Source organism: Geotrypetes seraphini, chromosome 1 (assembly GCF_902459505.1).
Source record: "Geotrypetes seraphini chromosome 1, aGeoSer1.1, whole genome shotgun sequence".
Lineage (NCBI taxonomy): Eukaryota > Metazoa > Chordata > Amphibia > Gymnophiona > Dermophiidae > Geotrypetes > Geotrypetes seraphini.
The window spans coordinates 294,198,178-294,214,026 of record NC_047084.1 but is presented as its reverse complement, the minus strand read 5'-3'; the positions used below and the strand labels follow the sequence as shown (position 1 = coordinate 294,214,026).

General features: G+C 43.6%; 1 protein-coding gene across 1 annotated transcript in view; it reads left to right on the top strand.

Moving 5' to 3' along the window:
- Positions 1-15,849, top strand: part of RAB11FIP5 (RAB11 family interacting protein 5) — a 222,345-nt gene that overhangs the window by 143,254 nt on the left and 63,242 nt on the right. Inside the window, exon 4 of the mRNA XM_033953658.1 lies at positions 14,062-15,849. This exon is cut by the window's right edge and continues 891 nt beyond it. Within this exon, the coding sequence (XP_033809549.1) occupies positions 14,062-15,849 (1,788 nt within the window). The remainder of the gene's footprint in view (positions 1-14,061) is intronic.

The window sequence follows — 15,849 nt, the reverse complement described above, 5'->3', positions numbered from 1 at the left end:
TCCTTCTCCACCCCTTTGTCTTCCCCATGTCCTTTCAGCGTCCTTCTCCACCCCTTTGTCTTCCCCATGTCCTTTCAGCGTCCTTCTCCACCCCTTTGTCTTCCCCATGTCCTTTCAGCGTCCTTCTCCACCCCTTTGTCTTCCCCATGTCCTTTCAGCGTCCTTCTCCACCCCTTTGTCTTCCCCATGTCCTTTCAGCGTCCTTCTCCACCCCTTTGTCTTCCCCATGTCCTTTCAGCGTCCTTCTCCACCCCTTTGTCTTCCCCATGTCCTTTCAGCGTCCTTCTCCACCCCTTTGTCTTCCCCATGTCCTTTCAGCGTCCTTCTCTATCCCTCTGTCTTCCCCATGTCCTTTCAGCGTCCTTCTCCCCTTTCCGTCTTTCCCATGTGCTTTCAGCGTCCTTCTCCACCCCTTTGTCTTTCCCATGTGCTTTCAGCGTCCTTCTCTACCCCTCTGTCTTCCCCATGTCCTTTCAGCGTCCTTCTTCCCCTCCCCAGCATCCTTCTCTCCCTTCCGTCTTTCCCATGTGCTTTCAGCGTCCTTCTCCACCCCTTTGTCTTCCCCATGTCCTTTCAGCGTCCTTCTCCACCCCTTTGTCTTCCCCATGTGCTTTCAGTGTCCTTCTCTACCCCTTTGTCTTCCCCATGTGCTTTCAGTGTCCTTCTCCACCCCTCTGTCTTCTCCATGTCCTTTCAGCGTCCTTCTCCACCCCTTTGTTTTCCCCATGTCCTTTCAGCGTCCTCCTCCACCCCTTTGTCTTCCCCATGTGCTTTCAGCGTCCTTCTCCCCCCTCTGTCTTCCCCATGTGCTTTCAGCATCCTTCTCACCCCCCCTGTCTTCCCCATATCCTTTCAGCGTCCTTCTCCACCCCTTTGTCTTCCCCATGTCCTTACAGCATCCTTCTCCACCCCTTTGTCTTCCCCATGTCCTTTCAGCGTCCTTTTCCACCTCTTTGTCCTCCCCATGTCCTTTCAGCGTCCTTCTCCACCCCTTTGTCTTCCCCATTGTAACCAGCACTGTGGTCCGACTGGGACTCCACAGCACTCCCAGTGGCTACAAGAAAAACAGCACTAGCGTGTGACCCGGCCTGGAGCCACCCTGCAGGACCGGACTGACACCAATCAGGAGCCAAAATCAAAACCTCACCAAAAAGGTTGTAAATGAAATATAGCTCAATTTTATTCATTCAAAAACATAAAAGAAAGGATCATATGCATCAGAAAGGTGAAGGTAAGTAGGCAAAAAATGCAAACAGGCCCAAAACTCAAGAAGAAAGAAAAACAAGCAGATCAAAGATAAAGTCCAAACTTATTTCTTCTTACTCACACAGCCTGTTACACCTCTGAGGTTTGGCTCTCCTCAGAGCTTGCACAGCCCGCTCCCAAGCAGCTTGTTCAGTGCACTTCTTCCCTAATTCACAGTGCTCAAAAGTAAAACCTCCGGCAGCCTATCATCCTACTGCCGGGCAAAGGAGAGTGCCTTAGGTTTGCTTTAACACAGCAGGGTGACTGCAAACCTCTCCCCAGAGACACTTCCAGCTTCACACAAGAGGAAAAAGAAAAACCCAAAATATCCAGCTCAAGCAAAACAATTTCCTCAAACAAACAGTTCCAAAAACACACTCACTGTGATAGCATTATTGCTTGCAGCTGGTGGCAAAACCAACCTCCATTGCTTCTTCAAAAGATCCCATTTCTCCTGGCAGAGCTTCCTGTATTTCCATCGGGAGTTCCATATCTGATAAGGATACATTCAGGGTGTCTCCAGCCTCCTGTACCTCCATAGGTGTGGCTGGCTCGCTCCTGTTTGGCCCAGGGAGTTCCTCAGGGAGAAAAGGCCTGAACCTTCTCCCTAGCCTGCCTGTCTGTTTGTTCCTCACAGCTGGCTTTTGTATCCTAGGGGCACGCCCTAACCTAGCTGAGTCAGCAGGGAACCAGGTAGCTCTTGTAGCAGGTAGTGATTATGGGTGACCCACATAATCACTACCTGCTACATTTTCAGTGAGATCAAGCTCCCCCTGGTGGTCAACTGGGAGATTATCAATATCATCAGGGAAAGGACGGATCTTGGAAACTCCCTTTCTGGTTTTACCCTTCCCTTGCCCCTCTGACGTAACTGGGACGCTGGCAGGCGTAGAACCTGTCTGTTCACACCATGTGCTTTCAGCGTCCTTTTCCACCCCTTTGTCTTCCCCAGTTCTTTCAGCGTCCTTCTCCCCCCTCAATTTTACCCATTTCCCATAAGTGTCTTTTCCTCTCCACTCCACCTTTCCTCCCTTTCTCTCTCCCTGCCCCCTTACTTTCGTGGCGCTTCCCCGCTCAACTGACAACAGAACAGGCCTGGTCTGACAAACCTCCCTGCCCTGTAGCCGCGAGTCTAAATTACCTTCTTACAGCAGCTGTAAGAAGGTAATTTAGATTCACGACTACAGGGCAGGGAGGTTTGTCAGACCGGGCCTGTTGTCGGTCGGTCGGGGGAAGTGCCACAAAGGTAAGGGGGACCTGGCCGGCTGTGCTGCACCCGGGGCAGACCACCCTCCCCCCCTTGGTACGCCACTGCCTTTTCCCTACCTGCCCTAACGCAGCACACAGCCGACCGGAAGTCAACGCTGAAGTCGGAGGGAGGGAGGGCTTTGCTTAAGGTCCCGCGGGATTCCCGTCATCCCCATTCCCGTGCAGCTCTCTAGTGCCAACTCCACCGCTGGAATGCCCACAAAATAGCTGGTTTTGGCACTATCCAGCCCAGTTAGCCCTAGATAGACAATTTAAATAGCCAGAAGCCTCTCCTGGCCGTTCAAATCATTTTGAAAATCTGCCCCAGTATAAATAAAATAATTTTACCTGCAGAAGAGGATTGGCAAATATTAAATAGCCTATTTACTTGGATGTTTCTAAAGTTATTCATTGTAGGTTTAAATGTACCTTGTGATTTTTGAGTTTTTTAAGTCAAGATGTATCGCCTTTAAATGTGTTAGAATTGTTTACTGATCAATGCAATATCTTTGTAAGGAAATGTTACCCTGGTCCTGCTTACCAGTCTTTGGGACGGGTACCCGGACCAGGTATCTACAAAAAGCAGTTTCTAGATGTTGAGCTGGGCTCAGGCCGGGGCCAGGCTAATCCTGATAGGCTGTGGGATTTAAGATAATCCCCCTCTTGTCAATCCATTTAAACAACTCAAAGTTTGAAGAAAGAATCACTCCTACTTAAAAAGTAAATTCACACTGGAATTCTTTACTGGCAAAAAAAAAAAAATGCAGCAACTCAAATGATAATTCCCCCCCCCCCCAATAGAATGAACTAACCCCTCCCCCCTTTTAATAAGCCGCAGTAGAGGTTTCTACTGTGGCCTGGAGCACTAAATGCTCTGACACTGCGCCACCATTTATAGAATTTCTGAAGGAGCTTTGGCATCCCTGCCAGCAAAGACAGTATTTTTAACACATTGGGGAGGTGATATGTTGGCCCCTCAATCCAGCTTTGCCCCATTCCACTAAATCAGAGAGCTGACTACATCTCTGCCTTAGGCAAACAAGCATATTGGGTCCATTCATAATACAGTATAAGTTAATTTCAGATCTGCCATAGATAGGGCTCTGCATGATATTCTGACGGCAGAGTTAAAACCATGGAGGAGGAAGCAGCAGGTAGGGAGCACTGTTCACTGACTGGAAGAGAGAGCACTGGTGGTGAATTGAATAGAGTAAACAAACCTGTGTGGATAGTGGTTTTTCCATTAACTTTTTCCCCCCTTCTAAGCTTTTCTTTGACAGCAGCTGATTGACCCAGAGCTTTCACATTATCCAGCTTCAGGAGAGATATTTATGGCAAGACTTGGATTTATGACAACCTCATTCTGGTGCATTATGTTATCTTCAGCACTAATTTTAATTGATGGTATTAGGGACTAGAAATTTCACACAATGACTGATCAAAAACTCTCACTCCTGGAACTGGGTAACTTGGCAACTCTACTTACCATGGCAAAATTCTGCCTTGGCATTGAATTAGCACATCTGAGAAGGCTCCTTCTACACACCTGGACCCTATTTTCCCTGTGCCTTAATCCTGCCTTGGTAGTAGACTCTCGGACCTCACACAATCAAAATAGAGAAATCTTTGAATCCCTTTTCTAGGAACTTCTCGAACAAATAACCATGAAATCCACAAGGGAAGAAATTGTTTCTTACCATCAGGTAGGTGATCCTCCCCCCTGAACCCAGTGATAACGCAGGTCAACACATCATTTTCATCAGATTGGGTGGGTTTTGTAGTATTTTTCATACTGATTTCAAATCTGTGTATAGTTTTTCACTAGCATGTCACATTTTTGTAATGAGGCTCATTATATATAATTATAAACATTAATTGGGTGATATATCATGCGTTTATAGGATAAACATATAAGGAGGGTTAATGACAGTTGTCAGGCTACAGACTGCGATTAATATTGGTCTTTGTCATGCCAAGACATTGTACTAATTATCCAGATAGTTTCCGTTACCTCTGTGGTTCATTCACGATGAAAGCACAAAGTCGCTCAAGTACCGTGTTTTTCGCTCCATAAGACGCACCTGGCCATAAGACAAACCCTAGATTTAGAGGAGGATAACAAGAAAAAAAAACATTCTGAACCAAATTCTCCCTGTCAGGCTCTGCACCCAACCCCACACTCCTTGTCGGGCTCTGTACCCTGTCCCCTTCTGGTGTTCTAGTGGTAGGCTGGGACAGGGGACAGGGTACAGGGCATGCAGGCCTAGTGGCTGGTAGGTAGGGACAGGGCAGTGCCTTGTCCTGCACCGCTCTATGAATGGCTGTTCCAGAAATGTGGTAATCCAATAAAACAAAGTCACCTTATCTTCCAATTTTTTGTTTACTTAATTTATCATTGAACAGCCTGCCACCTGGTTTAGTTGCCAGTTTTCCCAACTTCATTCTTGCTTTGGCAGGCTGCTTCTGTCTCCCCTCTATCCTGGGACTGTAAATATACTCAGTTGCAATGTCCCATCCCCAGCCCAGCTAATGAATCTCCTCTGCCCCCCAATCGGCTACTCAGACTGATTTAGGAAATGCCCAACTCCCCTGCTCCGTGGCTCATTAGTTACCTGCTGTACATCAGGCAGTCTATGTGGTTGATCTCATGGTCAGAGCAGTACCTGTGATAGTCCTCCCAGACGTCTTTAATGGTGGTGACGGCCAGGATGAAGAGCACGAGGGCCAGCGCCAGCTCCAGCTCAGGCTTGAAGGCGTTCATGGAGGGCACAAAGTTGAGGAGGGCGATGAAAACGAAGTAGATGTTTCCGTTGCAGGCGGGCTTTGGAAATCGGTGGCTGGGTGGACGAGCTGGTGAAACTGCTCAAAGAAGTTTTTGAGCAGGAAGGAGAGTGCCATGTATTTAGTGGTTTTGATCTTATTGCTGGCGGCGGGCATGGTGCGCTCAGCTGGCAGGGGCAGCAGTTACGATCGTACCATCCTCATCTTGCCCTCCTTGCTCTTCACCTTCTTCTTCTCCTCCTGGTCCCTGGTTCTCCTCTCAGTTCCCACACCATTCTTTCTTTTTGCAGTCCTCAAAAAAAATCCAAAGTAACAGTATTGCTCAAATAGCAGCACTTCAAAGCCAGCTTCCTCTGGAAACTGTTCTTTTGCAAAAGATGTTTCTGAAAAGGGGCAAAAGAAAATGAAACTCCGTTTACATGATAATCCTTCAAGCCACCAGCACCTGGGTGAAGCCGAAACAGAGGAACAGAAAGTTTCTGCTCTTAAGGGCTAGTGACTCTGTCTATGCTCCTGCACCTCAGCCTCACAGATGGAAGAAACTCGTCATGATAACTTTTTCTGAAGCAATCAGGCCAGGTACAGCAGGACAATTGCGTTGAGAGAAGAAAAAGGGGGCAATTAAGACAGCAGGAGGTCCAGCTCACTAAAGTAAATAGTAAGCATTTTTCTCTCATTTCCTGAAAGGTTCTGGCTGCAGCTGGAAATAGAAACTGAGTCGTACGTCACTCTTCCATTGCAGGCGGACTTTGGAAATCGACGGCGGCTGGGTGGGGGATCCTAAGCTCTAAAACAAAGTTTGCAACTGATTTCTGCCTCTTATCTGTGTGTGCCCAGCTGGTCCTCTGCCTTCTTTTTTGTTGTTTGGTTTTTTTTTAAGCTTACGGTTTGTTGGAAGAGGGTGGGGAGGGTCAATTTTGCTTTTTCTGTTAAGGTCTCAGGAAAGACGCTGCAGCTAGTTTGGGAGTCAGCCGGAGGTAAGGGCAGGACCACTGGAAGAACTAAAATAAGGTAACGGGGAGGGGGGTATTCACTCCATAAAAAGCATCCATATTTCCACCCACTTTTTTGGGAAAAAAAGTGTGTCTCATGGAGCGAAAAATACGATACTGTAGATATGAAGAAGGTATACAAATTGTACTTTGGCTGTCCACTGGGTGACCAGGATGGATAAGTTTTGGGCTTCACATATCATCTGTACCAGTTGTTCCAACGGACTTCGTGACTGGCTCAATCGACGAAAGGCAGTGATGTCATTTGCAATCCCTACAATATGGAGGGAACTGTGAGACCATATTAAAGTTTGCTACTTTTGCTTTGTGAACACAAGTGGATTATCAGCTAAAACTAAGCACAAAATTATATATCCTACTCTGGATTCTGCTATTAGGCCTGTTCCTCATGATGACTCACTTCCTGTCCCTGTACCTCCACAAGACGGACTTGCTTCTGTGGAACATGATGAGGAATTTGATGATGATGCAGCAGCTGGTCATAATCCTGAATTATCTGATCCTGATGATGTGAATGATGAAGATTCAGAACCAATGACCTTTACACAAGCTGAGCTCAATGATCTTATTTGTGATCTAAATCTTTCAAAAGAAAAAGCAGAACTTCTCGCTTCAAGGCTTAAGCAAAAGCACTTGCTTGCAAAAGATGCTAATATAACTCATTACAGAAAAAGGAATCGTAACTTAACAACATTCTTCACTGTAAATGGCTCATTGTGTTTTGTCATGACATCAACGGGCTCTTCAGCAGTTTGTCACAAGTGCATTGTCCAGGTGAATGGCATCTCTTCATTGATTCTTCACAGAGAAGCTGGAAGGCAGTGTTACCGCACAATGGAAATTCCAAACCAAGTATACCAATTGCCCATTCTACTCATCTAAAGGAGTCTTATGAGAATATGAAGAATTTACTAGAAGCAATCAGTTATAAAACACACCAGTGGAACATCTATGGTGATCTGAAGGTCATTGGCATGCTAATGGGAATGCAAAGAGGATTCACTAAATACTGCTATTTCCTGTGCTTGTGGGATAGCAGATCTACAGCTGAACATTATGTCAAGCATGTCTGGCAGCTGAGAGATGCCTATAACCCAGGGATAAGCAGTGTGAAATTTATGCCATCGGTGAATTTTCATAAAATATTTCTTCTACCTCTTCATATCAAGCTGGGGTTGATGAAGAACCTGATAAAGCAAACTCATCAGGTTTTCAATATCTTGTTAAGAAATTTCCAAAAATCAGCACTGCAAAACTGAAGGAAGGGATATTTATAGGCCCATAGATCAAGTCCGTTATGCAAGATGAAGATCTTAAGCAATTACTCTCAGCAGATGAGTTTGAAGCTTGGGAGGTATTCAAGTGGTTATTGGAAAACTTTCTGGGCAACCATAAGTCTCCTTCATACAAGGAAGGAGTTCAGAATCTCCTTGACGCATATCTGAAACTTGGCTGTCGCATGTCATTAAAAATACACTTTTTGCGCTCACTTTTTTTCAGGAAAATCTTGGTATGGTGAGTGACAAGCAAGGAGAACATTTTCACCAGGACATTCAGTTAATGGAGTGTCGCAGCCAAGGTTTCTGGAATGAGAGTATGATGGCCAACTACTGCTGGATGTTGTGCCGTGACAATCCAGACACAACTCTCAAAAAGAAATCATACTCAGTCCAGTATAATTATGCTATGCTGTGTGCTTATTTGACTTTGGACCCAAGACAACGTTTCTTTAAGTTGATGCAGTTCTTAAAACCCTATATGCTAAAACTTTAAAAGTTTATGTGACAGAAAAAATACTAATAATGGATCTGAAATCAGCGTGAAAAACTGATTTAGAAAAATGTGCTGTGTTGTCAGATGATTCCGAAAAAAAAAATTTGTTGCTTTGCGTAATCAGACAGTATGATTTGATGCAACAGCCAAAGCAGAGAGGAGTTATACAAAAGTCAGAGTCCTGTACGTTAAACATCAATCTTGTTAAAACGGCTACCATCTAATGGGGGTACAAGCAACTGCACTGACTCCTGATCAAGGCCCAATCTATATTCAAACTAGGTTGCTTCATGTACAAGGCTCGCTATGGTTTCCTACCAAACTACACAACTGAAGTATTTGAGTTTACCCCCCCCCAACCCGCCAATGCACGCCAACTCCATCTTTGCCTACTCCTCCCTGCTAGGAAAACCTTAAGAAGCTTACGTGACAAAACTACTACCATATCAAGCAGCTCACTACAGCTGAGAACTACTCCCCATTATAGGGTCATCTTCATCATACATGCTTTTCAGGCGAGGATTAAAAACATATTTGTTAAACAAATTCCTAGTAGAGCACTAAACCCTGTGCCCTCTTCACCTGTTTCCCATTCTCCTCAAGACAAAGGAAAGCTCTAGGTATGGACTCGTTCTTCCCTTACCGTATCTATATATCTGTACCAAGATCTCCTTATATCGCCTTACCTGTATTGTATTTGACTTAGACCTTATTTATTACTTGTTATTGTACCCTCTCCTCTTAAGTACGATCCTCCATTTAACCCCTGTTAACCACATTGACCTTCACGGTGTATTGCGTTATACAAATAAAATTTTATATTATATGATATGAAATTCTTTATGAAGCAGAACAGTGGGCTAAGCTTAAAAGAGGCACCATAATAAAAATAGCAGTTCTTGTTAGAAAATTGGTTGGTTTTTTTTTTTTTTTTGTGGGGGGGTTCTAAAAAAGGCCGATGGATGCATGAAACAGCATGCCAGTGGAGATAATGGGGGAGATTTTTTTAAGTAAACCTAGGAGATGCAGTACTTAGATCATATTTTAGACATGGGGGGAAAAAAAGAAATACATATATATATATATATCAAAAAATGTACTGTTAGTCCAATAAAAAATGCATCATCTTATTTCCTTTGTTTTGATTTGATTTGCATTGCTTTCAATGCATATTCATAGGGGAAATCCTGACAACCCGATTGGATTCCGGCCCTCGAGGACTGAAGTTGCCCATGTCTGTTCTAGATCCAGATTCTTGTTTCCCATACTTCAAGCATTGGTATACACTTCTCCCTCCTTATTCGCGGGGGATACGGGCTGAGCCGGACCGCGAATGGCGAAAACCCGCGAATATCCAGCTCTGACCCAACCCCGCCTCCCTTCCGCCTTCCCCCGGCATCCTGGCCTTACCTGGTGGTCTAGCTGGTTTTCGGGGCAGGAGCGATCTTCCTACGCTCCTGCCCCATGCAGATAGCCATTAGGAAATGGCTGTGGGGAGTTCCTGTAGTCTCTCTACGGGAACTCCCCACAGCCATTTCCTAATGGCTATCTGCACGGGGCAGGAGCATAGGAAGATCGCTCCTGCCCCGAAAACCAGCACTCCCAACCGGCAAAGCACACTATCCTGCAGGCTGGAATTCAGCTCCTGCGCACTACCACGGACAGGCGCACGCCCGATGCCCAAACTCAAACGGCCAGAAAACAATTGCTCCCTCGTTCCCCGTGCCGCCGATACCTCTGTGTCTACAGCGGAGCGACTGTCCCGAACAACGAGGCCTGCACAAAATGGAACACAAAGCCCAAATGACTCACCCAGCTATCCTGCACGACACAGCCAGGTAAGGCCGGGATGCCGGGGGGAAGACAAAAATACGGGATTTTTTTTTCCTCCTCCCCCCCCAAAACAAATTGCGATTATAGGAAACCGCGATGGGGAGGGGGAAGTGTATACTGCTTTCCAGACATTGCCTCCTTTTCACATCCGTATAGAGATATTCAATGATTTACTTGCCTGAGGGCTTATACTCACCTGGGGGCTTTGATCACCCTGCCCCATCACTTCTAGTTTAATGCTCTCTTCAGTAGATTAGTCAGCCTGCTGCCAAAGACACTTCTTCCCTTCTTTGATGCACACCATCCCTACTCAGCAGCCCTTGGAAAATCATCCTATGGTCCAGGTAGTCAAAAGGCTCTCGATGACACCATCTCCATGATGCGAGTTTCTCTGCTCTGGTGTTTACCCTCGACAGGGAGGATGGACGAGAATTCACCTGCACACCTGTCTGATTCACCTTCTCTCCCAGAGCCACAAAGTCGCTTTTGAAACATTCACAGGGGTACCTGGCAGTATTGTTGGTGCCAACATGGATGAGCAGCATCAGTTAATAGTCATCAGGATTGATGAGTCTCGGCAAGCTCTCCATAATATATTGGATTTTGGCACCAGACAGACAGCATACATTTCATATCATGTCTGGTCTGCAGATGGAAGCTTCTGAACCCCTCAGAAGGGAATCGCCAACTAACACTACTTTATGCCTCCTAGTGGTCACGGATACAGTAATTTTTGGTATTTCAAGCTTTGGTTCATCCTCTACATGGGATGTTTTCATCTCCTCTACTTCCAGGACAGCATACCGGTTCTTCAGTTCAAGGTCAGGGGGAGTCACAGTACCAATCTTGCAGGGTTCCGTAATCTGAGTCTAGCTGTCTTCCCTCAGCACAGCCTCTGCTGAAAATCTTTGATGCCTCATGAACCATTTCATCGTTGTACTTTATTCTCATGGATGCTTCTCAGTCTTGCCACCTCCTCTCTCAGTCCCTTTACTTCCTTCATAAGAGATTCAAGCTGAAGGCAGCTTGCACATGGAACCACTCCCTCTGCCTGGGTAACATTGTCTGTCTGCACAGAGACAGAAGTTGTAATCTGAGCAGCAGCTTATTTGAGTTGACAGTTCTGAGTCAACTGGCTTCCATCCTCCTCCTATCTTTAAGTTTAGTTCTTCTCTTTGTATGAGCTTGGTGATTTCACTCTTAACCAGCTATAACCAATCACTATTTAAAAATCTTTTATTTCTCCAGTAGACTACTTCTCTTGAGCTTTCTCTTTTATGTCTTTTTCATTTTAGTTACATGCTACTTGTCACCAATCCATCCCTTCAATCACAGGTTTCCACATATTTGATCTTTTTACTAGCTCGCCATACTTGGCGTTGGGTGTGCAAGAGCCTTCATATATCATCAGGGGTTACACCATACTCATCTATACAGAGTAATGCTGATTTTATACCAGGGATTCTGTGCTCCTCTTTTCATCGTTGGAAGGAGCAGGGTTTGCAGTATCTGTTTCAAGTAGTTAAGGAGGAAGGTACTATTTATTCTTTTGAACAGTTATGACACAAATATTCTTTATTGCACACTGATGTTTTTTCCTACCTTCAATTGAAACATTATGTGAAATCTCTACCTATATGTAATTTGTTGGAGTCCTGTAGAGAGCATGTCTCTGAAATGTTTAGTTTATTAGCACAAATGCATATACCTGTTTGTTTTCATACGATGGGCATTTTGTACTGTCAACCGGGCATTGATTTGGAACTCTTAACCAGACTTTGGACTGATGATTTACAGAGCCCGATTTCTGCACTCCACTTGCATCGCTATCTAAAGAAAGGTCTAAAGTTGACTCCTAACATCATTTTGTGGGAATTTCAACATAAATTTTTGTTTCATTTACATATCACATATCGTATGACTATTACCAGTTTTCATCGTTGTCTGAAATGTGGACAGTCTTATGCCTCGTTAGGCCACCAATTTTGGTTCTGTCCTAATGTCATAGCATTTTGGCAAAGTTTGGGACATATTTCACTTATGTGGCAACGGCGCTGGACACCTACTCCACAAGCTCTCTTTGGGACCTACACTCTCTCACTTCCGAAGCGCAAAGGGATGTCAGCCTTTTTGGACCGCTCAATTCTTCAGGGACTGAAATCAATATTGACTGTATGGATTGTGGCAGACTCGCCATCTTATTCTCATTGGCGATCCCTTAAGATTGGACATGCTGCCTTGGAGCGCCGTGACTTTGCGGACATTAATTCCCCTAGGGGGAAATGTTTTTGTTCCGTATGGGAGCCCTTTTGGCTCACTTTGACACCCTATGCTCGCAGCAAGCAGATTGTTGAATGGTTAACCTCTAGTTATTCTAGTTCTTGGATTTGTGACAGAGATACTTCTATTACTGTGGGGAAGGTTGTGGTGGGTGATATAGAATTGCTTATTACTATGCTATTACAGATTTGTGTTTTTGTGGTTGGTTTGATTTTGAAAATGAATAAAAATATTTAAACATATTTCTCCAGTAGAGTGGAAGCCATCCTGTGGGCTGTGCAAAGCAGTATGGTCTCGCAGCACGCAAGTTGCTCCCAGTCCATTGGCTGGGTGTTAGGGGGTGTCTTTACAGGGCATGATTCCAGCTCAGGATACTCCTGAGGTAGAGCCGCAGATTCTGTTTACACCTGCTATTTAGTAACAAATTTTAGCACCTCATGCAGTGTGTTTTGTCTTTCCCCTTGCCCTACACAAGTTAACTCCTCAGAAAATATTACCTTGCTTGACAGCTCCTCTAAATTCTTGAACACTTCTTATAACACACTGGCTGATAATGTGACAATGAAATACTTTGCAGAATTTCTTGGTTTTATCACTTGCCAGCTTGTTTCTACTTTTTGCTAGTCTTTGGAAAATATGTTGACATAATTAGCCTTCCTAGTACTGAATTCTTTGGATGTACCAATAACAAATTATCAATGGTGCAGCATTATTTGTAATATAAAAGAATATAAAATGCTGGAATATGAAGCATGATCCTGACTTATGTTTGCTTCATTTTTTTTAAAATTGGGAATTAACTGCCTTTTTTATAAAGAAATTTACTCATGGTGGTGAAATTTTTAAAAAATTCATCTTTTGGCAGATTACAATATTTGGGCATTTTTAGTTCTTAATTAGCTGTTGGATTTGAAGCCGCCTTCACTTCAGCCTCTCAGCTATTACAGTGTCATAATAGAACAAACTTGTACAAGTGAAAATTCCATTGTTTGTTTTATTGTGTGTTTATACAAACAATGATGTAGTAATCAGTATCCAACAGCTTATTTTCTTTTGAAGGACTGAGATTTGCTGGTATAGTTTTTTGTTTTGATTTGTTTTTTTTAAATACATTTTATATTTTTAATCATGTGATGGGGTAAGTAGACAAATTTCTGAAGAAAAATTTATATTCCCTCTGTTAACTGACCAGGTAACACTATTTTTCTTGTTGTATAACTATATTACTCATTCAAGAATAAAGTCAGATAAGACTGCTTCAGGGCCTGAACTTAATGCACTCAGGTGCTGTTGACTCTGGTAATGGTACAGCTTTAGTAACAATAACAAGCTTCCACTCAATGTGTCTGCTTAAATTTTTTTTGTTCAAAGGGATTTTACTTCCTTCAAGAACTTGCTTTGAAAATAGTTTAGAGAGAAAATTCTGAGTTCCGATTTAAAACAATAATATATGCCTTTTCCTTATTACTCAATCATATTATGACACCTCTTATTTGCTGCATTTCCTACACTGTGTGTATGTATGTATATATATACCCTGTATATACATCTAATGGTATATATTTGAAGGCTCATTAGCACTAACCAGGAGGACTATTTTGTCTTCCCTCCACAGCCTGGACGTGTCTCCTCAGGTAGAAACCTGCTCAGATGCTGCTTCTCCCTTTTTTCCTTGTTTCTCTGACCAGTGTTCTGCTGCTGCTCCTACTTCTGCACTTAACTCTTCTAGCATGACTTTTACTAACCCTTTTATAGCTACAGAAGGTCTGCTTGGAACCTTGTCTCTTACCAATCCCTTTTTCAATTCTCTGCGAAACAACCCTTTCTTTGAGCATCTCCTGTCTGAAATGGTACTAAATTCTCCTTCACCTACTCACTTTTTCTCTAGTTTTCACTCTGGGTCTCATGCTACTGCAGAAGCTGCTGAAAGCTTTTCTCCCTTTGAGGATTACTGTCTGCCTGCCTCCACCAGTTCCGAGGAAAAAGAGAGAGAAAATGAAAGCTCTCTGCCAGATAATTGTACTGCATCCCAGGGATTTATGCCTTTTCAAGAGCTCAACCCTTTTGCTGCTGCTTTAACATCTGATTGGGATCCCTTTGATTCCTTGGCAACAAGTAGACTTCAGCGAGAAGTTAATGACCAAAGACAGTTGTCCTCTCTAACATCAGAGCATATTTCAAAAGTAAGCGGCACTGGTTCTCACCACAGTTTAAATGCTTCCAAATTTTTGGAAAAAGCAGCTCAAGAGTTTGTTGGTATAAAGGGAAATGAGTGTGGAGAAATGAAAACTCCTAAACTACAAAGAATTGATGAACTGCCTGTTGCCCCAGAGACTTACTCAGAAGTGAGTTCTACAAAAATAATAGAGACAGTTTTACCAGTTACTCCATCAGAGGTTCACATTCCTTCAAGTTCTTTAGTTGAAAATGACAAGCCTAAAGTTGTTCAAATTGTGTCAGCAAGGCTGAAACCGTTACAAGAAACTAATGATCAAGTTACACTGACATCACAGGATGGCCTAAATGTATCGGAGAGAGAACAAAGCTTGGATGAAAACCAATTAGGGCAGCATGCCTCTCCAGATGTTGACATCTCTAAAGAAACAGATTTAACTAGTTTTCCTAAATCAGCCCAAAATGATTCCTTAGCAACTCCTGTGAGAGCAGTTTCTGAGAATAGACCTGAGAATAGGATCTGTGCTATCTCGCCACTGGTCCTAAAAGTCCAAATGGCTGAAGCATTACCAGTTACAGTTTACCCATATGTCTGTGAGGCACATATACGTCTCAACAATGTTGGTAGCCGGAGTTTTAGAAAGATAGAAACTGCTGTTGATACTACATCTCTGAATAGTATGCCTGAGCCACAGTCATTGTTAGTTTCAAAGGATGCTTCACCTGAACTATGTACTCATTCTTCAGAAGTAAATGTTCCCCAAGAGACTGAGGCATTTGAAAAAGAAAAAGATGTTAAACGAAACTTGAGTAAAGAACTAGGGACTAGTTCACAAACTGTGATGGGAACATTGATGTTGCCACCAAAATCTCCAAGGTACTTTACATCATTTGCTTCTGAAGACAAAGATGCCAAGACAGATTTGGGCAAGCAAACAAGTAATCATGACAAAGGGGAAGAGGCCAAAGGTGAAAAACAAGTTGAGAGCCCAAAGGAAAAAGTTGAGAAACAAAACATTATGACAAACAGAGAGGGAACCTCCCTTGTGGCTCCAAATCCACCTGTGTTTGAAGCAATAATTGAAGCAAGGTCTGGAAGGTTATCCTCCATTAGTGAGGACACAGAATCCACAACAGAGGGCATCACCTTTAATTTGGAGGAACAAGATAATGAGCTAAAAGGGGAAGCCATCTCTAATGAGGAAAGCTTGTTAGATATAAATGAGACAACTGAGGCCGAGCAGTTCAAGACATGCCCTTCACAGTTCTCACTAGAGAGATTAGACCTCTTAAGTGCTGAAGAAAGTTCAAATAAATTGGATGTTTTCAAGCATGACCCTGATTCTAACTTAATTATTGATGACCAATCAAAACTTGCCACATTAGATGAAAGTAGAGAGAGGGAGAATTTGCAAATCAAGTTTTTAAACTCGTCATTAACCATAAATGGGAGGGAGAGTATCCATGAGGAACTTAATGCCACAAGGAAGAAAAATGATCA